This window comes from Molossus molossus, unplaced genomic scaffold (assembly GCF_014108415.1).
Source record: "Molossus molossus isolate mMolMol1 unplaced genomic scaffold, mMolMol1.p scaffold_m16_p_20, whole genome shotgun sequence".
Classification (NCBI taxonomy): domain Eukaryota; kingdom Metazoa; phylum Chordata; class Mammalia; order Chiroptera; family Molossidae; genus Molossus; species Molossus molossus.
This window is the reverse complement of record NW_023425356.1, coordinates 22,850,924-22,864,211: the sequence shown is the minus strand read 5'-3', so window position 1 is coordinate 22,864,211 and position 13,288 is coordinate 22,850,924. Positions and strand designations below refer to the sequence as shown.

Genomic DNA, 13,288 nt, shown 5'->3' with positions numbered 1-13,288 from the left:
TCAGTTCCCAGAGACTTCTTGAGCCTCTCTCCACTTACACACACACTTACTTTCTTTGGCATACAACATGCTCTTTTAGGTTTGGATACCTTTGTATTTGTCATTCCCTCTACTTGGAATATTTGTCTTCCTTGTCTGTTCAACTTTCCTATGACTTTCAAGATTCAGTTTATCTCTTTCTGTGCTCCCTGTGCCCTTTTAACAATGCCTTGTTCATGTCTGTATGGCAAGCCCTCTACAGAAGGCTGAGCTAGGAGCCAGGCTGACTCTTCTTGTCCCACTCTACCCAGGGACAGAGGATGGCAGAAATGGGGCACAAGCCTCAGGAGACGCAGGAACTAGTGAACAGCAGGTGGGGTTAGAGAGCCAATGACTGTAGGGGAGTTCCTTATACCCAAGGTTGGAAACGGAGAAAGAATAGAGGCAGAAAGGGAAGAAGACTTATGCTCCAGTCCTCACCTCATTTCCTGTCTCCACTGAGACCCTTAAAGCACCTACCCTCCACCCCATTAGGATGCTTCAGGGTGCCCTGACCACCAGGCTATGCCTTGACATTAAAAAAAAATCCTCACCTGAGGATATTTTTCCATTTACCTTCAGATAGAGTGAGAGGGAGGGAGGGAGGGAGGGAGGGAGAGAGAGAGAGAGAGAGAGAGAGAGAGACACACACAGAGACATTGACTGGTTGCCTCCCGCAGGACTCCCGACCAGGGCCAGGTACCACACCAGAACCGAGGCATATGCCTTTGACTAGAATCAAACCCGTGACTCTTTGGTCCGTGGGCCAATGCTGGTCAGGGCTATGCCTTGACATTTTCACAGTAATAAGGATTTCAGATTCTAGAAACATGAGCTCCAAACTGGTCTTAGCTCCCTACACTGCCAAGTGGAGCCAGTGCAAGAGAAGGGTGTAGAGGACATGGGCAAGTCCTTTTGCACAGCCACTGAGTCAGCAGAATGTGGTGGGACTGAAAGCACCCTGGGCAGGGGGAGCCTGAGTTAGAAGAGGCTGACCTAGGAGAGAGCCACTAAGGTACACCCAGCACCTTAGGGAAGTTCCCCTTTCTCAAAGGACCCACCTTCTCTTTCTTAGCCCAAGGGGTTGAGGCAGCCAGGGACTGTCCTGAAATACACCTTCTCCCTAAGGAATTCCATTAGTAGATGAAGGTGGTGGTGGTGGGAGGGAGACACTTGCTGCCATCCTGTGCCCCTTTCCCCACTTCTGTACTCCTTCCATAGTTTTTATCCTGGAAGTCTTGCCAAGTGTGGGGAGAACTCCAAATAAAGAAGATGGGCCTAAGCAGAGGTGTGAGCTGCATGGAGTTGTAATGGGGCGCTGTAGGAACTGGAGGACTGCTGCTGCTGAAGGGCCCCACTGTAGCCCTACCCTCTCTATCCCCACTAGGTTCTCCTTTACTCATATTGCTCCAGAACCCTTTGTGTTGTTCACTTCTTAGAGGAAGGATTCTGATGTATTATTGGAGGTGGCTCAAAAGCCACCAGATAAAAAATATCCTGAGATAAAGTTCTAGGTAAAAAGAAGTAATTTTAGGGGAACATACTTGTTAACTACCTTGGGGGAGGGGCCAAGTATTTGGAAACGGGGAAAATCCCAGCAGGTCACTCCAGGTTGTATTAAGAGGGTAAGGAATCCACTCACCTTGCAGCTCCCCCTTCCTTTCTCTTCCCAAAGGTTTCCTAGAGGCCCTAGGAGGTGCCTGATGCAAGGCAATGAGGGGATATGAAGTTTGCAAGGTAGCCTGCCCACTGATCAGTACCTCCCTCACAGAAACCTTGGGGGCTGCCAAAAGAGATCTTACAACGAGCCATACCCACACAAAAATACTTATTCCTTCTAATTAAAGGTTATGAATACCTGTCTGGGTTGAAGACTTCCAGTCTCAGTACATTCTTAAGAGAATTATAGTACACTTAGAATCCAGGTCAGGCTGGTTATGTCAGCACGGGTAAGTCCTCTATCCCCACGTGATCTTCCAAGCTCTCCGCTTCTATGGGGCTAACTAAACCACTTGCTGCACAGAGGGTTTAAGTAAAGTAGCCTAGGTCAGACAGGATTCAAGTTCAGGATGTCCCAACCAAAATTTCCTTCCCAGCATGCAATAAACACAACCTCCCAACAGTTTAGGGTACCAGGCAGCTCAATGGTAATTGGTTTGGTTGGAGTCGGTTATTTTCCTTCAACAGCACAGGGAAAAAGGAAAACCAGGTGGAGGTCCAGGATACTGCCCAAGACCACCTTGTTTGAGCTTTCTATGGACCAAACGGGTCAGTACATCACTTTGTGTGGTCAATCTCTCTGCAAGGCTTACCCAAAGGTGGACAGATTCTACACTTTCTGTCCCAAAGCCACAACACCCCTTTCCCCAGATTTTTAATACAACTTTGAAGGGCTCAGCTCCACAAAGGGTATATCAAGATATTGTTATAGTAGCCATAGCATTTCAGAGCACAACAAATAAAGAGAAAGTCCTGGCTGGATTTGAGAGAACAATTTCTTGTTATAATAAACCAGAAATACAAGATTCCACTGAAACTGGAACAGTTGACAGAATATGGCTGAACTTACAAACCTTCAAGGAAAATAAGTGGGTCAAACAGAGCCAATGTATGGAAAAGCCCAAGATTGGTTTGGGATAAACATAATAATTACATTCAACATGGGTATCTTCCCATGCAGTTATCTGCCATAGTTCTCCCACCCCTTCTGAAGCATTTGCTTAACCAACGGGGTTTCTCTCACTATTGCAGATGTAAACTAACCCAACAGTACCCCTTTGGACACGATGCAAAGCTGAGAGGAAAGTTTATAAATATTATTCCAGGGTAGAAAGTATGCATACTCCCAAACCACCTCACATCATGTGGTGTCAATACACATGGTAGCAACTTTAACCAAATCTGAGCTGCTAACACATATATAACCTGTTATGTGACACTAGAGTTAGGCCAATGTTCCTGTATTATACTAAAATATCAAAGTGGCAGAATGCATTTTTGAATTCCAGATTTTCTAATCACTTCTAAGAGGCTATTAAAGTGATATAGAACAGAACTGTATCCCAGAAACCTAGGCATTAAGGAGGAACACCGAATGGATTTTTTCTAGGACTTTTTCAGGGGGTACAGAGGAAATGTTAGAGCATATATGGCAGGTAACGGGAGGCAGAGGTGGGAAGACGGCCAACACATTCATGAAACGTCTGGGAGAAGGAAAAAAACAAACAAACAAAAATCCCACAAAAAACCAAAACAACAAAATGAAACCAAACCCAAGTCAGAGGAAAAACAGGTTTCATACAATACAGTATCAAAAAAGTAAAAGGAACACACTAAATGCACAAACTGGTGGCAAGTAAGTCCATAGTCTATTGTGATAGGTCCTTCCAGCATCAATCAGGTAGGTTTCTTCTCATCTGTTATTTCAAAATTATTTACAGACGTGATAACTTTAACAAGAGTCTCTCAAAGGAGGGTAGGCAGGCTTCAATCATTGGTTTCAGGATCTGTCTGTGCCATGTAGGCATCCAACTCGGCATCCAGGTGTCCTTTTGTTTTCGACATGTATGCATCCAATTGGTTGTCCAGCTGCTCCTTGGTCAGTACAGGGCGAGTAAGGGCACCTCTCCCTCGTCCACGGCCTCGGCCTCTGCCTCCAAAGCCCCCTCTTCCCCGACCTATCATACCCCGACCTGGCCCAAGGGAAAAAAAGACAGTTACAAGTAGTTTTAGCGGGTGCTACAGTAAATGCCCCTTAGAGTAGTGGGGCCTAGCTGAGAGGCTGAAGGGCAGGGTAAAGAGGAGAAATCTGGAAAAATAGGAAACACACTGGGTAGCAAGCAACACATGGAAAGCACACATAATGAATCCCTTATTATATGTTCATCTCTAAAGGCTATTTACAATTTTTATTCTATAAACAAAGAGAAACTGGTAATTCGAAAAATCTTAATCTTTCCTAAAACAAATTATCTAAAGCTCGAGACCTACTATAAATTCATAATTAAAATACATTACACATAAACTCATTAATTAAGATAGGGAGAAAGTAATCAGGGCACAGAGCAACAGGGGTGAGAAGCTAGATATCATTTTCAAAGTAAGTTTTACTGGAGATCCTTCTGGAAAATTAGCCCATCTCTTCTCAAACTTATCAAACCTAAAGATCTTATGAGCTGACTGAGGAGTTATTTTTACATAAGAATAATGTGGAGAGATGGGAAAAAACATCTTGAGTAGTCTCAGCCATTTCTATCTCCTATTCTAGATACCTTTAACAATCATGGTTATCTGAGAGGTGGTTTCGATTCACTTAAAATATACCCAGCTAAGACTTTAGACTCCCCCACCCCTGTGTTGTTCAGAAACCAAGTCAAGATAATTTGGAAACATGCTATTTCACCCTGAAACCCAAACTAGCTTGCACTTCACTTTAGCCAAGCAACATTTAATAGAAGAGAAGAAAACACGCCCTCAGTTATCAAATTTCCTTTCCCAACAGTTATTATCCCTTGGCAACTTCAAGGTCATAAATTATGGAAGACCCATCACACACTTTAAAAGGACCAAAGTCAATATACACAGGGCTAAGATAATAAAAATTTTCTTTTTCTTAGACAGGTGTTGTTGGGAGTTTTCCACTAAATTCTAAGCCAGAAAATTCCCATGAGATTTGGCATTTTAACAGCAACACCATTAAGCTCTCCCAATCTGGGTCAAGAGGTCACAAGACAAATATCACTAAGTCTCAAAGGTAAGATTATTATCAACACGAGTCAGTTAACTGACAAAATACCATGCTTGCTTTCTACCTTCATCAAAATAAGTAATCTCTGGGCACCCTCTCCCTCATGGGAGCAATCCCGTGCCCTCCCTTCTCCCCTCTACTTCCCCACAGGCGTGCATTTCCTAAACTTTAAGGGATTCCTCAAGAGACTTGCAACCAGGGGAACAATGGGCAATGTGCACCTGGTTCTAGGCTAACCCCCTGAACCTGTCTCCAAGGTCCCCTTTTGTTGCTTCTTCTATTCTAGGCCCTTCCTTGTTTCACTGTCCCTAGCTTTTATAAATGTACTCTCAAAAAGAGTCATCGCTGCCCTGGCTGGTTTGGCTCAGCGGTTAGTGTCGGCCCGTGGACCATAGAGTCCTGGGTTTGGTTTCCACTAAGGGCACGTACCTCGGTTGCAGTTTGTCCCCGGCCCTGGTGGGGTCCTGTGGGTGGCAACCACTTGATGTGTCTCTCTCTTTTCCTCCCTCCTGCTCTATCTGAAGACAAATGCAAGAAAAAAAAAAAGTCCGAGTCATTGCTGGTTTCCCACAGACACAAACTTTACCTTGACTTTACTTGGTTTCAGAGTCAATATCCAGCTCTTTAAATCTGCTTCATTTTTGTACATCTTCCTCTTCTAGATTCTTAGACTCAAAAGTGGGGTTTTGAATTATGGGGTGGGTTGTGTGTGGTGGTGGGGCAGGGATAGAGAAAGGTAAAAGCCCAAACCAACCACTATGTCATTTTAGTAATACAATTTAAATTCACAAGAGTCTAGAAGACTGCATATAATCTGACTCTGTAACATGCAACTTACTAGTTCTAGGAAAACCCATGAAAGACTTTTGCACTATCACCATGTGCATTTAGAAAAATAAGCCAGTTTCAAAAAACAAAACAAGACAAACAAATAAGCCTGCCTATGACTTGAAGCTGTGCAGAAAGGCGGCTCTGAGTTTTGAAGGGAGAGAAATAAGAGGGAGCTATTCTCTGAAGTTGGTAGCTGACTAACCTCTACCACCGATTCCGCCACGACCCATAGCTCCACGCCCTAGGCCCCCTCTCCCAGGACCTCCACGACCTCGAACACCACCTCTTCTTAAGCCCATTCGGGGAGCTACGGCTCGTCCACCTCGGAGCAGGTTTTGACCTTGGAGAGGAGGCATACAATGTATATGCAGGTAAATCCAAGAGAAACAAAGTAGATTCTAACCAAAGGAAGGCGTGAGGGTTAAATGAGTTAATTCAGGTAATTTTTAGGTTGGGTGGGGCAAGCTGCATACTGAGTGTGAACAGATTAAGATGTTCTTTATTCAATCAATTCAACAAGTCTGACCAAAAATCCACTTTTGGAAGAAACTGGGAGGAGTTAAGTTAGTTAGTAAGTATGTACATTTAATTAAGTATTTATTGAATAATCAGATAGGTGCCTAACATTCCAATAAATTTACAAATAAATGATACGGTTCCTGCTCTCAAAACATTGTTGTAGGGGACAAGAACTGTATAGGGAACAGTATAACAGTGCCTCAAATGTAATATATAGCTAAGTGCTACGGGTCAACTTGTCTTCTCTTTTTTACAGATACAACAGTATTTCACTAGCAACAGGAAAAGAGATGATTGGTTAAGTTATAGGTCAACAGACCCATACATTTCTTAGACTTGACTTACTTCTAGAACTTAAATGTGCTTTGATTCAAGCAGCAGCAGGGTGTTTTAAAATGGAATGGAGATGACATGGATTACCTGTTGTTACGCAGGCCATAGCCTCTCACCATTGTACATTATCAGAAAAGGAATGGCATCGATAAAAGAACATGCAGCACTATTAAAAATGTGACTTCAAGTTACTGATTATATTAATACAAATTCAGGCTTAAAGATGTTAAAAAATGTGTCCATAAGCAGCCCAAGAGAAAAGGAAAGGGGGTGGGGCTTGACAATTATCAGGTACATAGCACTGACCTCGGAGCGACATCCCGCCCCTAAGTAGGGTTCTCGTGGCACGTCCCCCACGTAGTCCTCCTCTGGGCAAGCCTCTCTGGATTATGGGCAGGCCTCGTCCTCCAATCGCTCCCCTGGCCAGGGCCCCTATGGGCCGGCCTAACCGTGCCTGGATGTTACTCTTACCCAGACGCTGCTTTAAGCTCTTCTGGAAAAAAAGGTGTTGGGGGATTGAGATCAAAAAAACAACCCAGTGGGATTTCGTAACTCAAAGTGCAGAGAAAAAGAAGCAAGTGAGATGTCTGTGTGGAGGCAGATAAACCTGCTGTGGGTGTCATAAGGATGTTAAACCAGAAGCAAGCCTCAGAACATGGTGCAAAAGCAAAATTCTAATCCTGAGCTGCTAAGAATCTTGAGTTTGGTCCCATGAAATTGGCATCACCACAAACTACCTTGCTAGTTTGGCTACAAAAGTTACACACAACTACATGAAACTTAAGTTTTAGTAAGAACACTCTATATTTCAAATCCTGATTCTGCTGTTTTTGAACCACAGGTTGACAATGATGACTTGATTCATACAAGGACTACCACTGTCTTCAAAGGTTTATTCAAACTTCATAGGAAGTTCATCACACTCTGTGCAAAATTTAAATTAAAAGTTCATCTGAATTCTTGTGACTTAAGAACAACATTTGATTTCTCAAAGAGGCCAACGTGTTCTTTTTCCTGTGTACATATCTCCAGATGATCCACTTTTTACCTTAAAATGTACATAAACACAAAAAAGTCAAACCTCCTTTTCTTACATTTCTTAAACAGCCATAATTCCATGTCTACCCTTGCAAACAACTCTAGTAAACCAGTATCATGACCACATAAAACTCAAATGTATCTCCACAGGGAGCCAGCCAAATTTGCATTGGAATAAAGACACAAAACTCAGGCCCACACTTGAGGACAAAGACATACCAGAGATGAAGATTTTCAATAAGCTGTTCCTCAAAGAAAAACTATGAAGACCACATCCCAAAGAATTAAATTCCTTCAAAGAAAAAGTTGACTATGTAACCTTGAACACAACTAAAGCCTTAGAAAACTTGTTTTCCTATAAAGCCATCAGTGAACATATACGAAAATAAATTCTATGTATCCCTAGGCTTCACCCATAAGCGACTACCAATGACTTCTTTTGCAACCATATGTTCTGAGTTATTATTAGCTTTCTAGCACAAGATCATAAACTACTCCTAAACAGAGGGGCAGGCTCTGAACATTACGCACCTAGTGTGAGCAAGTGTAACCAATCATAAAAGCCTGTTACATTTCTCCCGACAGCATGCTATCATGAGATCAGGACTTCATCCTATGTCATTTGTGTTTAGTCATCCCGAAAATCTGTGTTTTAAGGGGAGAATGTACAGTGCTTAGAAGTTCTTCTCCCTTCGCAAGCCTTACTTGCCACCAATGCTGGTCTCTAACATTGAGCTTAAGAATGTCCATTATATCATCTAGTTTCTACTCCAGAACTGTGCTGTATGCTAAGGTAGCCACTAGCCACACATGGCTATTCAAATGACAATAAAAGACCCCTCCCCAGTCTTCACCAAGCAAGCTCTTCAATTGCACTAACCACATCTGAGTGCTCAAAAGTCCCATATGGCTAGCAGCTATGTACTGGAGAGTATTAACATAGAACATTTCTACTACGGTAGAAAGTCTATTGGACTGTGTTGCTCTAGAGGCTATTTATGCACAGCTTATACTTAATGCTTCTTGTTGGAAGATCCTTTGGAATGATCTGTCGGAGACTTGTCTTCAGCAATTTTTATATTTACTCTTGGAAAACGGTGGTGCCTTTACTGCTTTCCTGAGTCAGGGATGAATGCAGTCACTCCAAGGCTTAAGGAAGCTGAAGCAGAAGGCCTTGTTTATTTTTGGTCAGTGAGCCCAATGGTTCTGGGTGGGGGTGGGTGTTATATTTAACTGCTGAATTTATGCACAGCCATGCAGTGCTACCAGTTAAAGTCCTTACAGTTGCATGGCACCGCCCTCCAGACGCCCAGCCACAGCTTGGACATATCCTTCCACAGCCACTGTCCGGACTTGCATATAAAGTCTATGAATAATAAAGAGCAGGCTTTATTTCAGGTCTGAACAGGATTCTCTCTCACTGGAAATTTGAAAGTGAATTCATTAACTTTTAAATTACTCAGTGCTAGCTCTATTTTACCGACAAAAGTTAAGGTGCTGTGGAGATGAGGGTCACCCTACTATTTCTATATTTTAGCACTGAAAGCCACTGACTGAGGTCATTCAGACTACCTGGACTAGAGGAGAAATGATACAATGATTACCCTAATTTTTAAATTATTTAACAAAATAAAGGACTTTTTGAAGGTAATCTAAAACAGAAACCAAAATTTCTTTGTGTAAAAAAGCAGTGTGAATTTACTTTAAGGGCAAAGGATCAGGAAACAAGAGATTAGCACTCATTGATAACAGAGAAACAGGCCACATTGATGGCATACTCCCTAAAAGAGAAAGACAACAAAAAGTTACTTATTGGTACCTGTCAAAATGGGAATTCTCTGAATCTCTCTTTCTTCCAAAGAAGTTTCAGCTTTTGCCCTGAGCCACCTTGTATCACTCCTGACAGTCTTAGTGGACTGCCTGACAGAGACCACCAGCTGCTTCTGGAACATTAAGACTCATTCTCTCACCTGCTTAAGTTTTAATGCTGCCTGGACAGAGGGTCTATTCTCCATCTGCTGGGCCAGTCTTCTGTTTCTGGCACTGGCTAGCTGCTGTTGTTGCTGCATCGAAGCCCGAATATTCACTGGCATCGGCTGTTTGTTCTTCAGCATATTAGTAAAGCTTCAAGGTCGAACAAAATGGATGTTTAAATAAAAGCTTTATTATAAAACATTTATTGGCATTTTCATGGCTTGCTAGACCAGGAACTCCAGATCCCACGAACTTTTAAGTAAAGCGGTACACTTAGATCAAGGCTGATGTGGGTTAAAGACTCCTCTGCTTCCATAAACTTGCAAGAATCAGAAACTTAGAAATGCAGCTAAGTGCAGCACACTCAATCAAAAGTGATAACAAGGGCTCAAGTAACGGCTTTTAGAGAGGTGGAAGGTATGAAAAACACGCAATAAGCAGATATGATGACAACACAAGACAAAAGATGTAGTTTCAAAGACAAACAAAGGAAGTCAAAACCTTGGGAGAACTGAGGGTGCATTTAAGGGCAAATATAAGAAGGACTGGAGCACCTTCAAAGCCCAGGGAAATAATGCACCCATGTAAGTCATAGGAATGCATCACATTTTCTTATATATTTGGTCACTTAGTTACATGAATATGAATTAATATATCATACCCTAAGAGGAGAGGAGCACATATGCTTCAGAAAAGGCAAAAATATACAGTGGTCTGATTTATCAACTTACTGAAATTACTGGTCAAAGGCACTCAATGAATAGAGCTCTCATGGATAGAAACTTCCTTTTAATATCTTCGCTTTTCTTAGTCTCAAATGATTAAGTTTTTCTACTTCAACTGACTACTTCTGAAGTTAGGTTAGTTCAACTGTTTAAGAGTTTGTGAAGACACTCTTCTATTATTCCTGTAAAGGTAAGTTTAATGGAATGGAAGAGAAGAACACGTAACTGTAAAGAATCCAAAACAAAACAAACTAAAAGCAGAATGGAAAGAAAGTGAAATGGAGCAAAAGCAAGTGCCTCTTACAAGGCCCAAGAATGGCATTCAAGGGCCTCTGGACATATTCAAAGCTTGCTACCTGCCTCTTACAGGCCAGACACAACACTGCTGGCCTTGGACTGGGCAGCAAGCCTACTGCAGCCAGGATACTGTGCTACCGAGCTGCACCATCCCTGTTATCAATGTTAAAAACATGTGAAGAAAAGGGAGGGTGTGAGGAGTCTTTTTTAAAATACATCCCACCAAATAAATATTTCAGACAGCTTAACATAAAAATCTACTGATAAGGGGTTTTGAAACAACCGCCCAATTTGCTCTGTGTACCACATAAGTAAGATGCAACTATGAACAGAGGTCTGTAGCCTTCTGTTGGTATTTAGTTTAAAACCGGTTTTTGTGCATTGGACCCCAGGGCCAATTTAAGTAACGTTTTCTTATGAATGAGCTGAAGTTGCTGTTCGCTGCCTCACCGCTCATTTAGAGACATCTTGGTGGTGCTTTTTAGCACAACTTTCGGTGCTGACTGTGCAGCCATCTTCAAATCCCGAGGATCTACAGAGGACAATAGACAAAATGAGCAAATCAGAATAACAACGACCTCATTTCTATAAGGGGCAAAAGGCCCAAACCAACAGTGAATAAGTCAGGACACTAAAATTCGTGCTTAAATGTATAGTTATGTCAAACTAAAACACTTCAAGGCCAATGGACAGAAAGCATCTGCCAAAGCCTCTAAAATGGCAGACCTAGACCTAGCTAAAGTTCAAGAGTTTGGCTTTTCATCTAGCACAGTACTCAACAACCTTGGCTACAAGGAACTTTAAAAGGAAATGCAGAAGCTTGGGCCCAAACCGATTAAACCACAATATCTGGTGGTGAAGTCTGGGGGGGTCAGCAACTGGAGAAGGGAAAAAAGGGTACTCAGTGCTTTTCATGTGCAGCCAAAATAGAGAATCACTGATCCAGAGAGATGACAGGCATACCGAGTTTCAAAATTGGCATTCGACTCCAAAAAAGTAGGGGCCTGAGCAAGGGTCTGGGGACCTGGCGAAGGCGGCAGGCAAGGTTTCCTAATCGGGCATTCACCTGGGAGTTAGCTCCCAGGTGCTCCACAAAATTTAACCCTAAAGCCGCCATTACTTTCCAATGTTCCCCCCAAATCCCGTAGTCCTCATTTCATCTCCCTACCACCTCAAAGTCCTGTCAAGACTGCAAACTGTGCACTACTAGCCAAACAATTTTCCTTTTTATCCATATCAAATGCTAACCTTTTCCAGCAATCCCGCCACCAGTTCCAATTCGGCCCGCCCCGTCTTCCTCCCCGGGGCTCCGCCCCCTCCCCGGGGCTTCCACACTCCAGCACCTTGTGTGCTTCCACATCCCAACGCTGTCCGGTCCGCCGGCCCCTTCCGCTCCCCAACACTTTCCTTCTCACCAAGGAAACCTACCGAAGGAAAAGGACGCCAGTGCTCCTCCCGGGGCTGCCACGACGGCTGCGGAAGGCGGGCCGGGGGCCGGCCGAACCTGAGTTGATGGTGGAGAGGTTGGGGTTAACTTGTTTGGTTGGCTAGATGCGTAAGTAGTAGACTGCTAGGTTAGTTCGTTGTTGTTAGCTGGCTGTCTGGTTGGCCGGTCCACCTGCTCACTCGGCCTGCCTCCCCTGCCTTTCGTCTGTGCCACCACAGCCGCTGCCGCCAACTCCCGCTCGGTGTCCAAACAAAATGGCCGCCACGCCCAGTGCGGAGTGGGACCGGCTAAAATGGCGTCGACGCGATTACGTCATACGTCAGATCCGCGCACAACTAGGGGGCGGGAAGGTTTGTGCTACGCCTGCGCGGGAATAGGGGCGGACCCGTAGGGAGAAGGCGGGACTTTAGCAAAGATCCCTTCTGAGTACACGCAGTCCTTTGCCCGCGGAGGGCCATGGCCCGGGCTTCGCGTTTGGGTCTTGGAGGAACTTTTCCCTCCTGGCAGTGTTGTTAGTAGAAAATCTGGGTTGCCCAGAGTGGATTTGATCCCGTGAGAAACATGTTTGTTCGTATTTCCTCGCGCTCCTGCTCGCCGCCCCCAAGCTAAGGCAGACCGTCTAAAATTCTTTACGCTTGACTTGTGTTGGTCTGTCTTTCGGACCACGGCCTGGGTGATTTGCGCTGATTCTCCCTTCATCATTCGCTCTGTTCAGAAAGTTGTGGAGTGCCACAAGCGCCCCAGCCAAGGCCTTAGGACCAGTGCTGGGAACACACCTACTGGATCCTGTTTCAGTCACCACCACCTGTACATATTATTCTCTTCACTTTCTCCCCGCCCCAACTTGGCCTGAATATAGTTAAATTGTTAAATCCTTATTTGAGTGGGATCTTTGAGTCCCTGTACCCCCTTCCAGGTTCTCCCTCCCCATTTACCATCCTTATGGATTTTGATACAGACATACTCAGGGTACAGGGTTTTTCTAATGCCTGGGTACACAGAATGCCCAAATGTTTGGTGAATAAATAAACACATCTTCAACTCCCTCCTCCCCCATATATGCCCATCCTTTCGCTTTCCTTCCTAGCATTTATATTTGTATGTTTAATGGTCTGGTGACCTTACTGGACTTTATCTGTGTGAAGGTAAGAGTCGTGTTTGTTTTGTTCACTGCTGTACCCCAGTTCCTACACAATGTCTAGCACATGGAAGATCCTCCAAATAGTCTTTGAAGGTTGAAGGAAAAGTCTTTTTCTGGCTTTATAGCTGAGAAGTTAACGTCTCATTCATTTCTAGCTGGAACCTTGAACCCCTGCCTTCCTGAGCCTTGAGCATTCCTCAGTAGGAAGATGTCCCCTG

General features: G+C 43.8%; 1 protein-coding gene across 3 annotated transcripts; it reads right to left on the bottom strand.

The window, feature by feature from the left end:
* Positions 1-3,295: 3,295 nt before the first annotated feature.
* Positions 3,296-12,203, bottom strand: LOC118637251 (chromatin target of PRMT1). 3 transcript variants are annotated; one of them, XM_036272508.1, is made up of 6 exons: positions 11,911-12,203; positions 10,933-11,014; positions 9,457-9,610; positions 6,755-6,938; positions 5,799-5,936; positions 3,296-3,710 (listed from the first exon to the last, which is right to left on the bottom strand). In XM_036272508.1, the coding sequence occupies exons 2-6, from the start codon at positions 10,995-10,997 to the stop codon at positions 3,505-3,507; spliced, it is 747 nt and encodes a 248-aa protein (XP_036128401.1). In that variant the 5' UTR covers positions 10,998-11,014; positions 11,911-12,203; the 3' UTR covers positions 3,296-3,504. The 3 variants fall into 3 exon arrangements, with proteins under 3 accessions (XP_036128401.1, XP_036128400.1, XP_036128402.1); XM_036272507.1 differs by having other exon boundaries at positions 6,755-6,941; positions 11,911-12,194; XM_036272509.1 differs by lacking the exons at positions 3,296-3,710; positions 5,799-5,936; positions 6,755-6,938 and adding an exon at positions 8,862-9,267 and having other exon boundaries at positions 11,911-12,194.
* Between the last annotated feature and the right edge of the window lie 1,085 nt (positions 12,204-13,288).